This window comes from Cydia strobilella, chromosome 19, assembly GCF_947568885.1.
Source record: "Cydia strobilella chromosome 19, ilCydStro3.1, whole genome shotgun sequence".
Lineage (NCBI taxonomy): Eukaryota > Metazoa > Arthropoda > Insecta > Lepidoptera > Tortricidae > Cydia > Cydia strobilella.
In genome coordinates this window covers 4,517,506-4,537,653 of record NC_086059.1, presented here as the reverse complement: position 1 = coordinate 4,537,653, position 20,148 = coordinate 4,517,506, and the positions used below count along the sequence as shown (strand labels likewise).

The following is a 20,148-nucleotide window of genomic DNA, read 5'->3' as shown; positions in this document are numbered from 1 at the left end:
TTTATGAGTGTGATGATAGTAATGTGGAGGGAGAGGAAACGGACCGACCGGTGCCAGAATCAGAAATGTTAGGTTCTGTACCCGCGGGCCCCGCGTCCCTGCAGCGCCCGCGTCCCCCGCGGCCCCCGCGGACTCGCAACTGCTGCGCCCGCCAGCGCAGCAGCAGCTGGCTCAGAACGAGCACACTGATAACCAGTCGGATCCGGTTCCGCGCCGATGTTATTTAAGGCCTAGAACTAAAGGGGTTAATTATAAAATATGATAAGTATTATAATGTTACTGTATTTCTTTGAAGATACTTATATCTAAATAATTGTCTGTTTTGTTGTCAGGTTCCCAGAATAATGTGGGAGGAGTGATATGTATTGACTGTTGACGCTGTACCTGCATGCTTCAGCAATAAACCAGTCATTGGTCCGAACGGTTGTTTTACTAAATACCTCAATTTGCAATAAATATCAATGAATGCGATTCTTGGCAAGATAGCAAATGACTAAATAAATGTGTCGTTTTCAAGCAAAAGGTACCACATTGTTGCTTGCCATTGGAACTCTCTGACAGGTTATTCGTATAAAGATACAAGCAAATTTCGTCCTTATGGTAAGCAACAAAGTGGTAGCTTTGATTGTAAACGTCACAAATACTATCGGCAAACCCCGTAATCAATATTGCAGTTTATTGATAATGAGGGGTTGCAAAAGTACCTACTCAAGGGAACCCTAGCCCTAGTAAAATATTAAAATTATAGTTAGTAATTTAGTTATCATCGTATCAGCCGAATGACAATGTGACATAGGCTTCTTTTGAACGACCGGTCGAACGTTTCCCAAGGGTTAAGGATAAGTCCTGAGAGTCGCCAAATGCGGAAGATTGATGAAGGCTGATTGTAGATTTCATACAATGAGAGAGAGAGAAAGACAGAAGATGGAGGAAACCACATACATTCAAAGGCTTTGGACAAACCTTATCTGTAAGCTTTAATCCAAAACTTTTCAACTTTAGATTATTTTGAATGGTTCCCAATTTCGGAGTACTTTTGACGAAAGATCCCACTATACAAATTTAGTTTTTTTAATTACCATTACTGGCAAGGTCCGTCTGACAGTTGCACCATGGTTAGGAGCTCATCAACTTAATTAGATGCCTACATGTTTTTGTCACTAAAAAAGAAATTACTGACAAAAATACAAGGAAAAAAGAAGGAATTATTGCCTACAGAACTCTAAAAAGAGTATTAATAAAACCAACTGCCCCAATCGACAGTTTTTGTCTCTAAATAAAACCCGTCGCCGCTGCAGCCGCCTCTCCAAACGGATCAGCACAGATTACCATCCGACGGACCAAACCCTGAACTTAAATATCACTAACTGGAAGGGTTCTGTTACTCTAATACTGTTTGATGTAGGCATTGAAGAACTGTTATCACCATCAGTTATGATAGGCATGATAAGATCTAAGAACACCAATAATAATGTACTTAGACTAATGGATCAACTGATATAAACTTATCAGTAAAGTTCTAAATGATCATAGTACCATTGAGTTTCTTGGAACTTCTACCCGTGTTATCTACGAAGTATCAATTGCTCTTTGGCAAGGGAAAACTTAGTGAAGAAACTTGGCTAATAAAGCCTCTAAGTTAGTTAGAATTTCAGATGGCACTCGCTCAGTAAAACCCAGTGCCTGCGCCAAATCTGGTATCTGTTACGTGAGGTTAGTCTAGCGTTGCCAAAGTCAAAGTAAGATTAGATTAGATTAGATATATTTATTTCACAACATATGATTACAGTACAAATTACATTAATGTCAATTTATAAGAATCTACATTGTGATCGTCAGAAATAAATTTAAATAATAGCAAAACAATCCAATATTAATTTCATTAATTATACATTATATGAAAAATTTCCCCTGAGAAGGATCGTACGCTGTAACGCTCTTATTTCGATTGTATGTATGGACGCAGCTTTTTGGCGGCGGGTTCGTGTGACACATAAAAAAAGAATTTGAACCAAACACATTTACCGTTGACAATGCACTTTCCAGTCACATTTAACTCCATGGCCGGGACGTTGCGGGAAATCCTAATTTTGAATTCGGGGTCACAGTCGTTTGTTTACTGAAGGACTGTTTACATTTATGTGACGGATTTCTCTGCGGATTCACCTGTGAAAGGAAAAAGCTCGAGAATCTACACCTTCAATCAATCAACTGGAAGGAGGTGTGGAATCCTTTCATATAGGTATCTGAAGCGCGGTTTTCTGAGTCATGCTCACGCTATTTCTGTTTCCGGCACGTATGATTGATATGAAACAGCCTACATGAAAGTCTTAAAAAGGACACTTAATTACTGCAAATTCATGCTAAATGGTAGATGCCGCCATCTTTGTAGCGGTTGACACTTTGTCAGTCACGTCGTTTTTAACCTCACACTCACATACTTTTTAGTGTTTATTTAAAAAAACAAACAGTTTTAATATTCATTTTTGATACAAAGTTGCTAAGATTCATGGACATTCCTATAAAGGTAAGCGTTGTTTATATTTTTATTTTATTTTCATTTTATAGAAATAATTCTCGCTGCCGAGAGAAGTGCCTAAAGGGCCTCCACACGGGCTCCCAAGATAGCCCGATGGGATGGGCTTACTAAGAACGATGTAGAAGATTTCTCATGTCCAGGACACAGCTAAAAGGGGCAACAAGACTTGATTTTTGTTAGTTGCGTGTAATTAGGTATAAATACCTAAGTTAGTTATTTTCGTTCCTATTTCATTGATTTTTTTCGATACTCCTAATAATGCCCACTAAAATTGTTAAAAAAAAATATTTGCAATATGTAAGGTTATTCGTTGCTTAAATTTAAACAACTGTTAGAATAAGCAGAGGAAAAATGTTGTTTTTATGTTTTATACAGTTGTTATTTGTTTTTTGGTTAGATCAAGTTTTGCTAAGCCCAAGATGGTCCACCGTCCAATTATGACTAAAACATACATTATAAGAGACTGATTACCTAAGAAACGCATTTAATACGTTAATTTTAATGCATAAAGATAATTTTTGTTTCGATAGCGTTTAGAAATTGACATTGAAATTGAAATTGAAATTGAAAATATTTATTTCAGGCACAGAACAGAACCCATATAGTGTTAGAAATTACTTGCTTAAAATTGGGCCATGATAATGCCCATGTTCCTAAAATGGGGGCCATTCGAGGTTTTTAAAAATGATTATTTTATTGAAGAAATTTAATTCTATTTGTTAACTTTTATGTTGATTTTATTCGCAATTTCAATAAAGTTTGATTTCAGAAATTTTTATTTTTGATTTATTTAAGTATTGCAAAAAATGGGCCTTACAAGGCGCAGGCACCTTAATCATTTTATGGTCTTTATTGGTCGTGTATTTTTTTTAAGTCTTACCTAAACCTTTTTTTTCTATCTTTATCTTTTTTCTCGTTGACCTGCATCACATATAAATGTACAGCTGGTCTCCCGCGATACAGGCCTCTTATTGCGAGGACTCCTGGAATCTCCGCAAGTCCAACTTAGTTATGCGGCAACTCTTAATAGAAGTACCTACCGTATACTTTTTCAGTTTGTGCAATAAAATATATTTTATCTTATCTTTATCTACCCAATTATGGATCGCATATGTACAAAAGAAAGTGTCATTCAGTAGTTTGTGCCTTTTGCCGGATGCCATTTTGACATTTCTGTTTCGTCGAAAGAGAAAATTTAACAGAGATTTGTAAGAGGTTGCTAAGTTTTATGAATAAGGGGGTAAATAAGATCTTCCAGGGCGACAACTCGTATAAAACCGGAAGGAAATAATATTCTTTTCTGAGCGTTTGGGTGGCTCCCGTTCTTCAATTATCTACGTAACAGCAGCCGACTTTGACAAGGCTTCATTATACTTCTCCCTTAACCACTTTACGAATTAACGTCCGGGAAGCTATGACTAACGAAATTTGTTACTGGCTCGGGGTCTATATATAGAGCGTTTATCATCAAATATGTACATTTGATTGTATGTTACTCGATTATAATCTCTGATTGCAGTTATATTCAGCCATTAGGATAGGTTATTGTGTTAGGTATGTTACGACTGATTGCTGCGTGATTTTACATTTCCAAATTTCAGAACTTAAAACTCTTTACATAACAAAGACTTTTGGAAGAAGCGACAGTTTTGATAAATATAAATTTTATCACAAATCGGATACCTACTTTTAAACAATTCGCCTCACTAACCGCGACACCTAAGTTTTCATTTTGTTTATTACATTATATATTTTTCGGTATGCGTTTCAAGATGTTACTTCTTGTTACTCCCTATTTTATTTAGTGTAATTAGGTATTTAGATAGAAAATATCTCCTTCAAATACTAAAGCCTCAATTAGATGTAAGTATTTGTGAGAAAGCGATGAAACATAAATTTACTAATTTGTAAAGTTTTATGAATAATTTCCTATTAAAATGTTAGTTTAGGATAATCAGTAGTCAATATTTAGTCTTATCAAAGTTTTGGACATTTGGGACGTTTCTCTACACTCCATCCAATCAAACTATAGACACTTGACTTGAGCTTGAACCCTTGCAGGGTTTATCAATCAATTTCCAGCTTGTCACTTTGAGTTGTCAACTTATCACTGTTTCTTAGAGCTACAAATAACGGATTCATCTACTAGTCATGTCTGTATTTTATGTTTCGATTTGTTTTTCCTACCTTCGTTGGTCCCCGCGGATGACTGTACAAACAGGGAACCTAACGATTCGCGTGCAGGTTTTTTTCGTTGGTTATTCTCGCTGTATTCAGGATCTGGGTACGCCTCGTTTACACGTGCCGACGCTGTCTGAAAAAGTGCTATCCGATAAAAAAATTGGTTAAATCCCGTTTGCCACAAAGAATATCGTTTTTTGCCTCTACAATGAACGGGCCGGAGATAATCTTTAAAAATCTGAACGCAAAAGTACATTTTATCCAATATGCTCGGAATGTTCACCTTATTGTAGCAAAAACACATCTGAAAGTTAAATACTTATACCAAAATCAAAATATTACGTTTTTAAAATCAAATAAGTACTTATCTTAACAAAAATGTTTTATATTTTTCGCGTAGGTAAGGTAATCTCGATTTTTTTATTAAAAAAACACACGGTCATTTCACGCCTAGCGTTAAGGGAAGTAATTTTGAATTTAAAGTCAATTATTTCTGTTTAAAGTTAACCTGAATGAAATAGCCATGAATTTGGTTCACAGACGAAACAAATATAAATAAACTGGCATTTGTTGGATAGGCCAACGCATCGGTATGAATTAAAATAATCTGCTGCTGTTGGGACCTGCGAGGTCTACGCCATTTTTTTATTTGCTTTATCTCGTAATGATTAAATAAAATGGTTGGCCGACTTACTAAACTCAGCAAGTCAGTTTTGGTAATGTAGCGTACTCAAAAACGTAAGATATAATACCAATTTAATTTAAGCTTTGTAAGAAATTGATATTATAAATATTTTCCGATATGATGTCTTGAAAGCCTAATTTAGGGTGTAATTTACTCTCAATGTATATCGTGATAATAATACAAAGTTCGAAGTATAAGTAATATAAATGAGAGGTTTATACAAAATTGAAAACATGTATAACAGACATAATGAAGAAACGATTCCTCTAATAAGAGTTCAGGTAAGTTGATCGTTACTTAGAACAATATATATTTATGATCCCCTCTATACAGGGTAATTAGGGAGACATGAGCAGGACCAATCCTACACATACAGTATATTTGTTTATGGATTGTTCACAAGTTTCCTTTTTTATTTATTTAGTTATGTAAAAGTTTCATTCTCCACAATCATGATCACCAGTTAATTTAAAAAATAAAACCTCTTTAACTGTAATGACGGCGTAATCAGTCTTTAATGACAATCATTTTTTTACTTATCAGTCTTATCATGCATAATCGATAAATTTGACAGTAGTAGTCTAAATGTAGTGTTGTGAATTCATTTAGTTTTTAACACTAAACAAAATGAACGTTAATCCCACTCATATTAGTATGAAACAAAGCTTATAATTTACTGAATCCGTTGCGTTGATCCTGCTCACGTCACCTGATTCAAACTGTACCTATATCATCATCAATGGCCACTGCATCCCCGACGGATGATTGTTGCAACGCTGTGTCAAGAGCGGTCCCTGTATATATACATATATATTCTTTTTTTTTTAATATACAGCCTCATTTAGCATAGTATAGTTTATACTTTATACCTACTTTACCTATAGTACTCGTAGTTTATGTGACTGCTACATAATGAAAGGCATTATGCCTAATTATGTACAGTTACATACACTGCTTTATCTCTATCAGTATTATAAGATTCATAAGCTTCAACAAAACAAAGTAATTTTAACCTTACAGATTAATTATAGGCCAAATGGCGGTAATGAAAAAATCTCTGCAGACTTTTCTTCGTTTGACTAGCAGGATAGCCTTTGTTGCCCCCAGAGATTTTTATTCAAAACTATTAACAGATGATGCCCCGAGAAGAAAATATTTCATTGAAATTTTCAACCATCTACAGGCCCTGGAACTTCACAGCAATCACAGCATCCATTTAACCCTAAAACTTTTTTTTCTCCTAAACTATGAAACTGACTAATTTCATATTTTGAACAAATATTACTTTATAATATTGTCTTCGGTTACCGCGATAGTTACTCATGAAATAAAACTATACGCACGTTGTAAAGGGTTCGAAACGTCGGGATGTATTATAAATTCAATATACGCGATATAATCCGTTTTCATAGTTTTATTTCATAAATATTACTTTAACCTAAAGGTATTGTTAAAAAAATAAGCCTTCTAAACCGTCCCCTTTTTGAAATTTTTTTTTGTAGTAAACTTTTATTTTAGTTTTGTACGGTAACGGTCGTTATACTTCCTGATTCCTTTTTAAGAATTAATTAAAGTTAAGGAAATGGTTTAGTAATTAATGTCGACGTTTCCTCTCGGGGCACTTGTCAGGATTCCGTACCTTAAAAGGAAAAAAAACGCCGCGTCTGTCTGTCTGTCTGTCTGTCCGTCTGTCACAGCCTATTTTCTCTGAAACTACTGGACCAATTAAGTTGGAACTTGGTACATATAACTATGTAAGTTTGTGACCCAAGGACGGACATGTAACGTAAACAAATAAAATAAAACATGGAGGTCACTTTTGTGGGGTAAATAAAAAGATTAAAAAATAAAGTTTTTCAGACTATCGTATTACAGATCAAATGAAAGAGCTCATTGTGAGAATCTCAACAATGTTTTTTTTTTGTAATTTTATCTTATATAAATATTTTAGAAGTTATTTATATCAATGACCATTCCCCCTTTATCTCCGAAACTATTGGGTCTAAAATTTCGAAAAAAATACACAAAAGCTCTTTACCTAAATATGACAGGAAAACCTATTAGAAATATGCAGTCAAGTGTGAGTCGGACGTAATTACTTAGTTTTTGATCCGACCCCTATGGGTATTTTAAAGACATTTCACTCACTATTCGCATAAAAAAATACATTGTTAATAATTGTGTAATGTACGGAACCCTTTGAACGCGAGTACGACTAGCACTTGGCCGGTTTTTTCTTCATCAAAGTGGTTTAAAATTCTGCTTTAATTATAATTGCTACGATTTTGGAGTTCTTAATTGTGTTCGACCTGAATTTATAAGTCACTAACCTTTTGTAAGTAGATACCTAATACCTATCAATTATACGGTGTCGCAAAAAATTAAGATCAAATAAAAAATTGTACGGCGCTCTATTTTCGTACATGCGGACTAATCCGGAGCCATTGGCCAGTTATTTAAAGTTTTAGGGTTTTTAATATATACATATAGTAGTATTTGGTTTCTTATGATTACAATAAAGTACTTTATTGTAAAGTGAGCTAAAAAATAACCGTAATTATTAAGTAAAAATAATATGTATCTATGTAGTACTCTAGTAGACATAATTTCTGTTTTGATGTCTTCAACTACACATATAATTATGACTTTAAAAATATCAACCTCCTTTTTAGGGTTCCGTACCCAATGGGTAAAAACGGGACCCTATTACTAAGACTCCGCTGTCCGTCTGTCCGTCCGTCTGTCCGTCTGTCTGTCTGTCACCAGGCTGTATTTCATGAACCGTGATAGCTAGACAGTTAAAATTTTCACAGATGATGTATTTCTGTTGCCGCTATAACAACGAATACTAAAAACAGAATAATATAAATATTTAAATGGGGCTCCCATACAACAAACGTGATTTTTTTGCTATTTTTTCCGTAATAGTACGGAACCCTTCGTGCGCGAGTCCGACTCGCACTTGGCCGGTTTTTTAAAACAGTATTTTACTATTGACCTAATGGAAATTGAGAACAAATTGGATGAAGCATTTAAGTAGTAAAATTCAGGTCAATAAATATTGCATGCACTTATTCCCGGATTGCATGACTATCTCTAGTTCTCTGTGAAATTACAAGTATGTTGCACAAAATTAGAAAAAAAAAACAAGACTATGAACCGCACAATTACGTAAATGTTTAACGCACAAAACTCAACACAGGTGTCGCTAGTTTTCGCTGAAGTAACACAGTCCAGGAACAGATTTCTTGGAATATAAGTTTCTGTAATTGATATTTGTACAGAGCGCTAACTTCAGTGAGCAATTGATATTTTAGCCCCATTCTAAAATCATATTATTTAGTAACAAAGTATGTTTTTGTTGTTCACAGGCAGAAGAGGGCAATTCTCGGACATCAGAAGGGGAAGACAACGATGGGAGCGAGATCAACGCAGGTTCCTCAAGAGTCCTCTCTGCTGCTACGTCTAGAGAAGACGATGATGACTCCAGCAACAATGCGAGCAGCGATTGCAAGAGCCCGGGTCAAAGGTGAGAATTTTTTTTAAAGTATTTTTTATATCCTAGAAACGTTTTCACTAAGTGGCCAGTCATAGTTTAGGTTGAGCATACGTGAGATTGTGCCATTTTTTTCTAACTACACCCTAAATAATTACCCCAAATAAGTTTATGGTTCACAAAAAGCTCAACTGAAAGCATAATTTGTTAGAACTTAATTCTTCTACTTAAATTTCTTTATTTATTTACTACTGAAGAAATCCTACGGCATCATTATCATAATGGTTCTTGTCGGTGGAGTATGCGCCAGTTTTCTCGGTCCTTGGCCAGGTTCTTTAGGTCCCTATAAGACACAACATTTGCTTTCGCTTCACGCCATCGGCATAGAACATTATAAAAATATTTAGGTACGTTACGTAAGTAGTTGTAGGCGAAAAACTCGGAAGGGCATAATTCTTACGAATTATGCTTTCTAGAAAAATGAGTTAGATAGAAAAACAGCCACTAACGACTGGCCTCTTAGTGAATAACAATGCCTAAGATAATTTATAACAGATCATTATGTTTGAACAATTTTTAAATTAGCAAATTGATAGCGAACAGAATCGGAAAGATAGAAAGGAACATCAATGAGACTGTGACAGGCGAGATAGAAATAGGGTATTATTTTGTATTTTCCGGTGCACAGTAGCAATAATTAACAGCGGTTATCGACAAATAATTGACTAGCTCCCCCCAAGGATAAAGGGCCTGTCAACTTTGTTCAGTTCAATCGTTGACTACAGAGAACGACCGTATTTGTCTATCTCGACTCATTATCGGGAAGCACTCGATACTGTTCGATTTAATTTTATACTGGAAAAGTATAGTTGCCGGCCAGTAATATTATCACATTCATGCTTTATTAAGATACCTATTTTTTAAACATTTTCTCATATATTTATGCGTTAGATCGATTGGGATAAATGGCTTTAAGAGAAATAACGTTTGACGTTGACGTTTTTATTTAGTTTTTAAATATTTCGGAACGTTCAATTTACGTTTTCGAAAATCATTGGCCGGTAATGTACTGTAATGGTCAGGATTTTAGTGTCTATATTTAAAGAAGAGTCGAGAAGTAAACGTGTAATTTTAGAGGAATAGTCAACAACATGCCTACATCATCATTTATTATTAACTTAATTTTGCATAGACTGTTTATATTCATATAAAATTCTTATAAAATAAAATTGTTTAGCCTAGTAAGAGTTTGATTTCACATCAAGGCCTGTTTACGTTTTAAGCGACATCATAAATTTAGGCCCAAATAATACTATTTATAAAGTTTTTCTTATTGAAGCTTCTAAGTGAAAGCTCAAATTACCAACTTTCCAATAGTAAACAACGGTTACTTTTAGCTATTAGCTAGACAAAGTTTACAGGCACGCTAGGCTGTCTAGGCCGTGTTAAAATAATTCAAATGCCGTGACCTATATTCGCGTTTAGAGGTAGATGCATTTACGTCTCATTCCTATCTCAGACGGCAGACAGCAGCTGCTTTACTTTACAAAGTGGATAAAGTTTCACTCAAGTTTACGAATTTTTAAATTATGCCAATAGACGAACTAGGAATAGTTATTTGTTATACAAGGGTGCAAAGTTGTATTTTACCCGCGAGTGTAGAATTGAAACACGAGCAAGCGAAAGGACTCTATAGGTGAACCACGAGCGAAGCGAGTGGTTCTAAAATAGAATCCTGAGCGTAGCGAGTATTTCAACACACGAGAAGTAAAATACATTTGCGCCCGTGTATAACACAAAACTTTTCACCTCACTATAGCGAGGAAAATGCAACATCCACAGGCGTTAGATCATCTTCATCACTGGAATCACTCATTTCTCTACGATATTATAACAGAAAACTCTGGAAGTTGTGTATTTTTACGCGAGTCGGTGAGAAAAGTTTTTTAGTAAAAAAATTGTTGACAATGTTGACATTTTTGACGTATGAAATGTCAACGATGCGTTTTGAAATTGCATCGACTCAACTTGTGCAATCAGAATTATATTTAACATCATTATAAAAAAAACAAACGTTTCTTATGGAATTTTAAGGTTTATGACTTAAAATCATTAAATAAAGCTAAATTTGGTATTTTTCATTAGATTCTCAAACCATTTATTTAATGATAATTAATATCGAACGAATTATTACCATAAACGATTTACGTTTTGTTATCTGTCAAGCTACTTAAACACGCTACATCCAAGGTCAAATTACTTTCCCCACTAGTGGATAAAACGCGTTTTTCCCCGCTTGTATTGAAGGATAAAAGACAACTTTCCGAGCTAGTGAGGGGAAAATAAATATATCCCGTTATCATTGAAAGTAATACTTGACAAAAATTTGTATATCATCCTAAACATTGCCTTTAATGCCATTTAATGTCACAACGTTCAAACTTACATTTAAGTTTAAAATGATTTAAAATTCAATACAGCCGTCACAAGAAATTAGCAGCCTGCCAATATTTGGCAGACTACAAGGAAATTTACCATCTTAATTTTTAATTTCACAATGTTAAAATAACCATTATCAAACATATATGTAGGTATGTCAAACGTAAAAATTAAGAATTTATCTCATACTTAATATACCACAAGTTTTAATAATACAAAGGGTATATTTCATTCACAACCCAAAATTGCAATGTACCTATAATTCTAAATCACACCGGAAAGATAATAAAACCCGCCTCTTTCAGTAGTATCCATGAATGTTTGATGTGAAAGATGGAAGTCTGCTGTCTCGCAGGCCGATTCGAACGTGCACTGAAAACCGATATTAGAATCATATTGGAATTATATCAGTTAGCTGTCATTCGCACCGGCGTCTCGCTCGCACTGATACATGTACAGTTGCTATCAGATAAATCGATGCGACTGAGGCGCTCATATATATCTGAACACGCACTCTAACGCCTTGGCAATCGAGGCGTGTTCAGATATTTGTGAGTACCTTGGCCACTCCGATAGCGGCTGTACGGACAAGTCAGAGCGAAAAGCAAAATGAACGCGCGAATGACAGCTATATAACTGATATGATTCCAATATGATTCAAATATCGGTTTGATGTCAGGTCAGGCGTGGCTCACTCCGCGATTTCGTCGCGTCGCTACAAGTACATGCGGCCCACACGAATTTTGGTGTCTAGCCATAGTACTTACCGTGCACCGCTACGGAATGGATGCCTGCTCGCGCTTGCGCCACCTTGCGGTCATATCTGTCGTAATAGACGCGTTTTGTTAGACAGTGAACCTTCTGTACCTAGTACTATTATTTATTCTATGGTCAGGTGCACGTTCGAATTGGCCTGTTGGATTATTGATTGGGGGTTATTCTTAGGCAGCATTGACATATTGTCACACTACAATTATTCCTGAGCTTTAGGGTCGTCTATAATTAGGACGTATATCTATAGGCCTTGCTCTAATACTTAAGAGAGGCTAACGCCAAATTGTAGTTTTATATTGAACTAGCTTTTGCCCGCGACTTCGTCTGCGTGGACTTAGTAACCCCAGCTAGAGTAAGAATAGCGCCTGGAGAAAGTCTTATAGCAATTATTCAATTTGAGCATATTATGCACACAAATTAGCAGACACTTCATTAATTATCTCAATTCCATCCCGCTTTTTACTTTCTTAAGGGATGATTATCGGGATAAAAACTATCCTATGTCCTTCTCAGGGACTCAACCTATCTCTATGCCAAATTTCATCGAAATCGATTCAGCGGTTTAAGCGTGAAGAGGGAACACACAGACAGACAGACAGAGAGACAGACTTTCGCATTTATAATATTAGTATGGAAGTATGGTTTCTACATGTTTAACTCAAGGGCAAATGCTGTGAAAAAATTACACGGATACTATGTGGACTATATTTGCAAAGACACACCTCTAGCCAAACCCTTAAAATTTGATAATTGGCTCAATAGAACAAAAAACACGAAAACATGTCAAATTTTCATTTAATTTCAATTGTATATCATTACCCTACATACCATGGAAGTATAATTTTAGCATGAAATATTTAAATAGCAACATATTAAACAAAACTATACTTTCCGAGTAATTGAGATAAACCGTTAAAACCCGCACGATTGCCAAATCTTCCGTCGCAACTCGCAAGTTCCGGCGACGCGCCATATCTTTTGTTTCTTTCTAATTTCCTGGCTGTACGCCCTCTCTTAAACCTTAATCAAAATAAGATGCTCCTTGCCTTAAACAGGAACAGGAAATGACAAGAATTAAGTAGGTACCTATTTGAATAAGTCCGTGTCCCTTTTAGTTGTATGGCTTTGTCATATCGTACGGAACCCTTTATTGTCTCTATTATGCATGGCCCGATACGCACTTGGCCGGTCTTGGCCGTTAAAATAAAGATACCTACTTATTCAAAATTAAATTCTAAGCTTCAAAAATACTCATACCAATGGCAAAAGATATTAGCAACATTTTTTGTATTCCATTCCAATGAGACTAGGAGGATTATAACTAAACGGAGCCGCCACGTCTGTAATAAAATTTGCTGTTGTACAAAAAAGTCTGCCAATTTTTGCGGGGGACGACAACGTCAATACGTAACGTCAAAATAGCCATGTCAGATAAACGTCAGTCCATACATTGTGTATGACCATTGGCCGACTATTTTCGACAGAGGGGAACGCCTGTTAATGCCTACTCCGTTTGGTTATATCCTCCTAGCAATGAGATTGCCCAGATTAGATCAGAGCATCTCGTGACTTGTTACAATGAAGCTTTGACGTAATAAACTACGATCCCGAATTAACCAAATAGCCTCTGGGAATAAATTGGATGCAAAATTGTACTTTCTTCAAAGAATGAACGTTCTTTCTTTGTGCATTGGGGATCTTTTTTATTAGGGTTCCGTAGCCAAAATGGCAAAAACGGAACCCTTATAGTCCGTCTGTTCATATGTCACAACCATTTTACCTGGAAACTATACCATATATTTAAAAATATATATAATATATATTTTTAGGTTTGTATTAGCCTGTCCAATTTCTAAGACCAAGTTTGCCATAGTATTACTTACATTACAAAGAATGATGCACAATATTACTAGAATAATATTGTTTTGCCGAACGCGCTAAATAATAACTAGCCTTTTTTAGTTTCTTATAATTTATCTTAGAATACCATCTGTCCATGTCCGTCTTCAGAGGCCCAATTTATCTATTAATTTAATCCGTCCGGAGCTTCACTGTCGGCTCTTAAATAATTAGTTGATGAGGGTTGAGTATTTAAAGATGCACTAACGAATGCTTAATCACTTAGGTATGTCATGCCCTAATGACGTTCTAAAACAAACGAGAGTCGTACTAGTGTTATTTAGGCAGTGTTAAGAGTCCCCGGCAAGCTCGGTTCTCCATGCAAACGTAGTTACGCTCTCATTTTAAAACGACTAGCTAGATTGCTCTGAAACTTTGTACGTACAATAAGATAAGGTATGTCTATATAGGTCTGTAATTAGTTTTTGTAGCTTCAGATACTATAGTAAAAAAAATACCGCGAATTTAAGTTTTTCATACAAAGCTTGTTTTTGCTCTATTTCATTTGTTTTATAAACTGGAGCTATATAAACTAATTACAGACTTAGATATACCACATGTCATTGTATATGCAAAGTTTCGTTACAATCCAACACGTAGTTTTAAAATGAGAACTAAACTCCGTTTGTATGGCAAGGTGAAAGGCCGAACTTGTCGGGGACTCTCAAGTTAAGATCACAAGAGGACTGTCAACATAACGGCAACAAGTTATAGAAAAAAATGGCAATTGCCAAATGGTTCTGGGAATAAATTGGATATAAAATTGTACTGTCTACAAAGAACATTAGTAAACACAAAAAGACTGACAGCTACATGCAAGAATTCAATGTCGAAACTTCTTGTCATACTTGTATGTACAATTGTACAGTCAGCATCAATAGCAGCAGATGATACAACGCGCCAAAAGTACATATCTACCCTGTAGGCCTAACACATGATTGGCGCGACAGTGTGCCCGACTGGAATACTTTTCCAAATATATACCTATATAATATATATAATATATGTGTCACGTTACTCCCTCCTCCACGTATATTGGAGGAGTGAGTAACGGAGCTAGGAGTGAGGAGGTAGAAAGGAAAAGATAGATATAACAGGGGTAGGTTCTTTATTTAACGGCTATTGTCTAAATATGACACGCTACAGATGGTTTAAATTACAAAAAGAATAAAATAAAGTTTATAGTCGCGCTAATAGCACGTGCAAGGCAGGAGCACGCACACGGATAGGCGCGCTGATAGCACGCGCAAGGTGAGGCGCGCTGGTAGCATGCGCACAGTAAGGCGCGCAGATAGCACGCGCAAAGGTAAGGCGCGCAGATAGCACGCGCAAGGTGAGGCGCACTGGTAGCACGCGCACAGTAAGGCGCGCAGATAGCACGCGCAAGAGTAAGGCACGCAGATAGCACGCGCAAAGGTAAGGCGCGCAGATAGCACGCGCAAAGGTGAGGCGTGCTGGCAGCACGCGCACAGTAAGGCGCGCTGGTAGCACGCGCACGGTAAGGCTCGCTGGGTAAGGCGCGCTGATAGCGCGCGCACGGTAAGGCGCGCTGGGTAAGGCGCGCTGATAAGCACGCTCTTCAAAGAGGCGAGGCGCAGTGACAACACGCGCCTGTTGAGGCGAGGCGCGCCGATAGCGGGCGAGGCGCGGTGACAGCACGCGCCTGTTGAGGCGAGGCGCGCCGATAGCGCGCGCCTAGGAGACGAGGCGCTCCGCTAGAGCAACTGCAAAGCACCACCGGACTTGGGTGCGTGCAGAGAGCGCCAGACTTCGCCAGGAACACAGGTAACCTTTTAAGGAGCGCGATCGAGGGTTTCTTGATGGTGCGGGGCCTGGCTTGGCCCCGCACGGACCCTTACAACTGATGTTCCTTTGTTGGGAACTAGAAGCAAACTGAATTCAGATGTCCGCTGGGCCGCTTATATAGCTAGCAATAACATTTTCTAGAATTCTTCTTTACTTCGTTATTAATTTTGAAAATATTTGAAAATATTAGTTCACCAGTAACAATTTTTAGGTAAAATTTAGAACAAACTACTTGAAAACTATACGACCTAAACTTCATGCTAAGGAATTTAGAGTAATTTAATAGTTTGACGGATTATGTCGAAACAAAGAAACAAATATGTCAAGGAAAATTTATAGTGAATTTTAGGTCGATTAGCTTTGAAATTATTATAAAAACATGAAATGATTAGAAAAACAGCAAGGTAAGTTTCAGGAATTATGAAACAGCAAGCGGGGCAGAGGTTTCAGACTTCGCACGCGACAGGAAAGTTCGCGAGAGCTTTAAGCATCTCCGTAACGTTATCCTGTGATTTTCAGGCGCAGATCAAGAAAATAGTAATTTAATTGGAGCCAGGGAATGCAATTTTAAAAGGTTCGATCAATTGGATTCTTACGCTAGAAACCAAAGAAGGGAGGAGTTACAGAGAAGTAATCCAAGCATGCAAGGTAAAACACTACATTACCCCAAAAACCACGGAAAAAAAAACTTTTACGTTAACTTCAACGGGAAAGTTTTTTTTTTTAAATTTTTATTATTATTGTCTAATATACGTAAAAGTAGTGCAAAGTGAGGTGAAGTGCTAAAGAAAACATAGAATTAATTATTAAAGAAGAATTAGTGCAGGGTATGAGATGAAGTGCTAGAATAAAGTTAAACAAAATGAAGTAGGGAATTTCCTGTCCGTTCATACCTCTCTTTCAAAAATCACGCGATTATCCATCTCAGACATGAGTAAGGGGTTGTGGTTCACGTTCGATGACTCACACTCCTAAGGAAAAACTCTCAATGACCTATGGCTTGTTTTTTTGGGAGTAGTCGGCCGCTCCACTGGAAAAAAATGATGAAAAATATATACAATCTAGTCGGTTTAGAGCCGACGAGAGTAAGAAAAATAGAGTTAGTATCTACTTAAGTTGTGGTAGGGGTAGACCTACCACGAGTATTGGGCATAAATAGAATGACCAATTAGCTTAATATATATATATTTTTTTTTTTATATTTTAGATTGGAGAGCCGCTCCGGAAGAAGATGCCATGCGAGACATTGAAGTCTAGTCGCAAGCTGAAGCATATTAGATGCCTGGAAATATAAGATAAAAAAATAAATAAAAAAATAAACCTAAGATGAAGTGATGAATATTAATTTAAATAGGTATTAATAAAAATTAAGTTTGGAAGTCCTTAATGTGCCATTTATTTCTGGACCCATTAGGATCTTCAAGTATATAGACAAGAGGTGAGAGTTTTTGGATAACTCTGCATTTGATATATTTAGGGGCCAGTTTGGCACTAAAATAGTTGCCGGCATTGCTGAGGACGTAATTTTTCCTCCAAATTATATCGCCAACCTCAAATTCCTTAAAGGATTTTCTAAGGTCGTATCTAGTGCTGTTTTTAGAGTGTGCCTTAAATAGGGCGACTTGAACTTTATCGAAAATTGGGGATAAGAGCGCCAGGTTATTGGCATAAATATCTCTAGGAAGGAACACTATTTCGTCAAGATTTTGACAGTGTGAATAAATAGAACCACAAGGAATAGTTTCGCGTCCGAAAACCAAAAATGAAGGCGTGTAGCCAGTTACTAGGTTAGTCGAGTTATTCATAGCAGACTGAATTGTTGGGAGGTGAGTATCCCATGATCTATGATCATCACCAACCAAGGATGCTAGAGCAGTTATTATGGTTCTATTATATCTTTCTGTCGGGTTAACCTGTGGACAGTAAAGGGGATTAAAGTTAGCGAAGGGTATTTTATATTTATTAATTAAGTTGTGGAACTCACGTGAACGGAATTGAGGTCCGTTGTCCATGATTAACGTTTGTGGGACTCCAAAAACTAGAAACACGAAATTCTCTAGGTAGTAGATTATGTCTGGAGCTCGGGCATGCTTTAAAGGAAAAATTATACTGTATTTAGTAAAATAACAGTTTATGACTAGTATGTATTGATTTCTTTTTCTAGTCATAGGTAAAGGGCCTAGAAGGTCAAGGGATATACATTGGAAGGGTCGTGAACAAATTTTTGGTTTGCCCATAGGACCATAGGGTGAATGATTGGAGTGTTTGTAGGATAGGCATGTTTCACATGTAGATATGAGTCTAGCCACATCTTTAAACATGCCTGTCCAGTAATAGTGTTGTGAAAGTTTCTTGTAAGTCTTGAAGGTTCCCAAGTGAGGTGCCGACGGAAGTCCATGAAATTTTTCAATCAGCGACTTTCTTTCTGCAGGAGGTGGAACTTCTTTCCAAATGAAATCATTCGATAAGGAGTCTTGATTGCACCTCTGACGGAATAACTTGTTGTCTTTGAAGTTGTAGTTTGGATAGCTGTCGGGATTGTTTTGACAATCTGTAACAAGTCTGTTATAAAGTTCTTCGTCGTTGTTTCTATGCTGATTTTCTTGGACTATAGGTGCTGTATAGTGAAGATCCGAGTCTTTGTTATTGAAGCGTGATAGTAAGTCTGGGACGACATTATCCTTACCTCGTTTGTGCTTTAGAATGAAGTTGAAAGTTGAAAGTCTGAGAGTCCATCTGGCAAGTCTTCCTGAAGGATTAGATAAATTTGAGAACCATTTGAGGGCTGCATGATCGGTGTATACCGTGAACTGTCTACCGTTGTCGACGTAGCATCTCCAGTGCTCCAAAGCAGTAATTACAGCTAAAGTCTCGCGTTCAGTGGTTGAGTAGTTTTGCTCGTGCTTGTTCAGGGTCTTGCTCATATATGCGATGACAGCTTCTTTATCTTCATGTTTTTGAGTCAGAATCGCGCCGATTCCGTAATTTGAGGCATCACAATGGACGGCGAAGGGTTCTTCAAAGTTAGGGCAGGCAAGGACGGGAGTTGTAGCCAAGAGTTCTTTGAGTTTCAGGAAGGCTGTGTTAGCTTCAGAAGTCCAAAGGAATTTAGGAGCGTTCTTACCCGTAGCTGCTAGCTTGTTCAGTGGTGCTGCTATAGTGCTGAAGTTAGGTATGAACCTTCTAAACCAACTGCAGGTGCCGTGGAATCTTCTTATTTCTTTCTTCTTGGTTGGTGTAGGATAGTCTAATATAGCACGAACCTTATCAGGATCAGCCCTTAAGCCTTGTTCGTCGACGATGAATCCCAAGTATTTGAGTTCCTTTTTAAAGAATTGACTTTTTTCGAAGTTAATTGTTAGGCCAGCGTAAGTTAGTTTTTCGAGAACTTTTAGTAAAAGGGAGATATGTTCGTCAAAAGTTTTGGATACGATAACGATGTCGTCCAAATAGCAAAATACCTTATGTTCGAATTCTGGGGTAAAGAGTGTGTCCATAAGCCTTTGCTGCGTTGCAGGAGCCTTGGTGAGACCAAAAGGCATGACCACAAATCGGTACATTCCTCTGCCGGGAACGTAGAATGAAGTTTTGTCCTTGTCTGGAGGATGTAATGGAACTTCCCAGAATGCTTTAGCGATGTCGATGCTAGACAGGTATTTAGCTTCCCGCAGGTGATCCAAGATCTCGTTCATGAAAGGAAGGCTGTAGGCGTCACGACGAGTGATGGCGTTCAATTTCCTACTATCTACACAGAAACGCCACTCACCATTCTTTTTAGGGGTTATAATAACCGGTGATGACCAAGGGCTCTCGCAGGGTTCGATTACCTTCCAAGCGAGCATCTTGTCCACTTCGTTGATCAGCGCCTTTTGCTTCTCAGGAGAGAGTCGATAGCAGCGTTGTTTAATTGGAGGGGAATCACCGGTGTCAATCTTGTGGCAAACCAGGTGAGTTCTTCCAAGTTCGCCCTTTTCTTCAAAAGAAATCTGCCGAAAACGAGTAATTATATCTTTAGCGATGTTTTTCTGTTCAGACTTTAAGGCTTCGAAAGTAAAGATTTTTTCTTGTTCTAGTGTAATCGTGTTACACTTTAAGTCATCAAGAAAATTAGGTTTTAGTAAATCAGGAATCAAGTCAAAAGCTTTCCAGAAATCAACTCCAAGAATTATAGAAGGGTGTATTTCCGGGAATACGTGAGCTCTTATTGCGTGTGTTTTATTGTTAAAAGTCATGAGCAAGTCTATATGGCCAATTGAATGTAGTTTATTCTTCTTTTTGGCTGTAGAAACTGTAGTTGGACACGACTTAGATAAAGGATAACCCATTTTC

General features: G+C 37.1%; 1 protein-coding gene across 1 annotated transcript in view; it reads left to right on the top strand.

Annotated features, from left to right (window-relative positions):
• Window positions 1-20,148, top strand: part of LOC134750287 (uncharacterized) — a 196,504-nt gene that overhangs the window by 119,037 nt on the left and 57,319 nt on the right. The window contains exon 2 of the mRNA XM_063685448.1: window positions 8,777-8,934. Within this exon, the coding sequence (XP_063541518.1) occupies window positions 8,777-8,934 (158 nt within the window). The remainder of the gene's footprint in view (window positions 1-8,776; window positions 8,935-20,148) is intronic.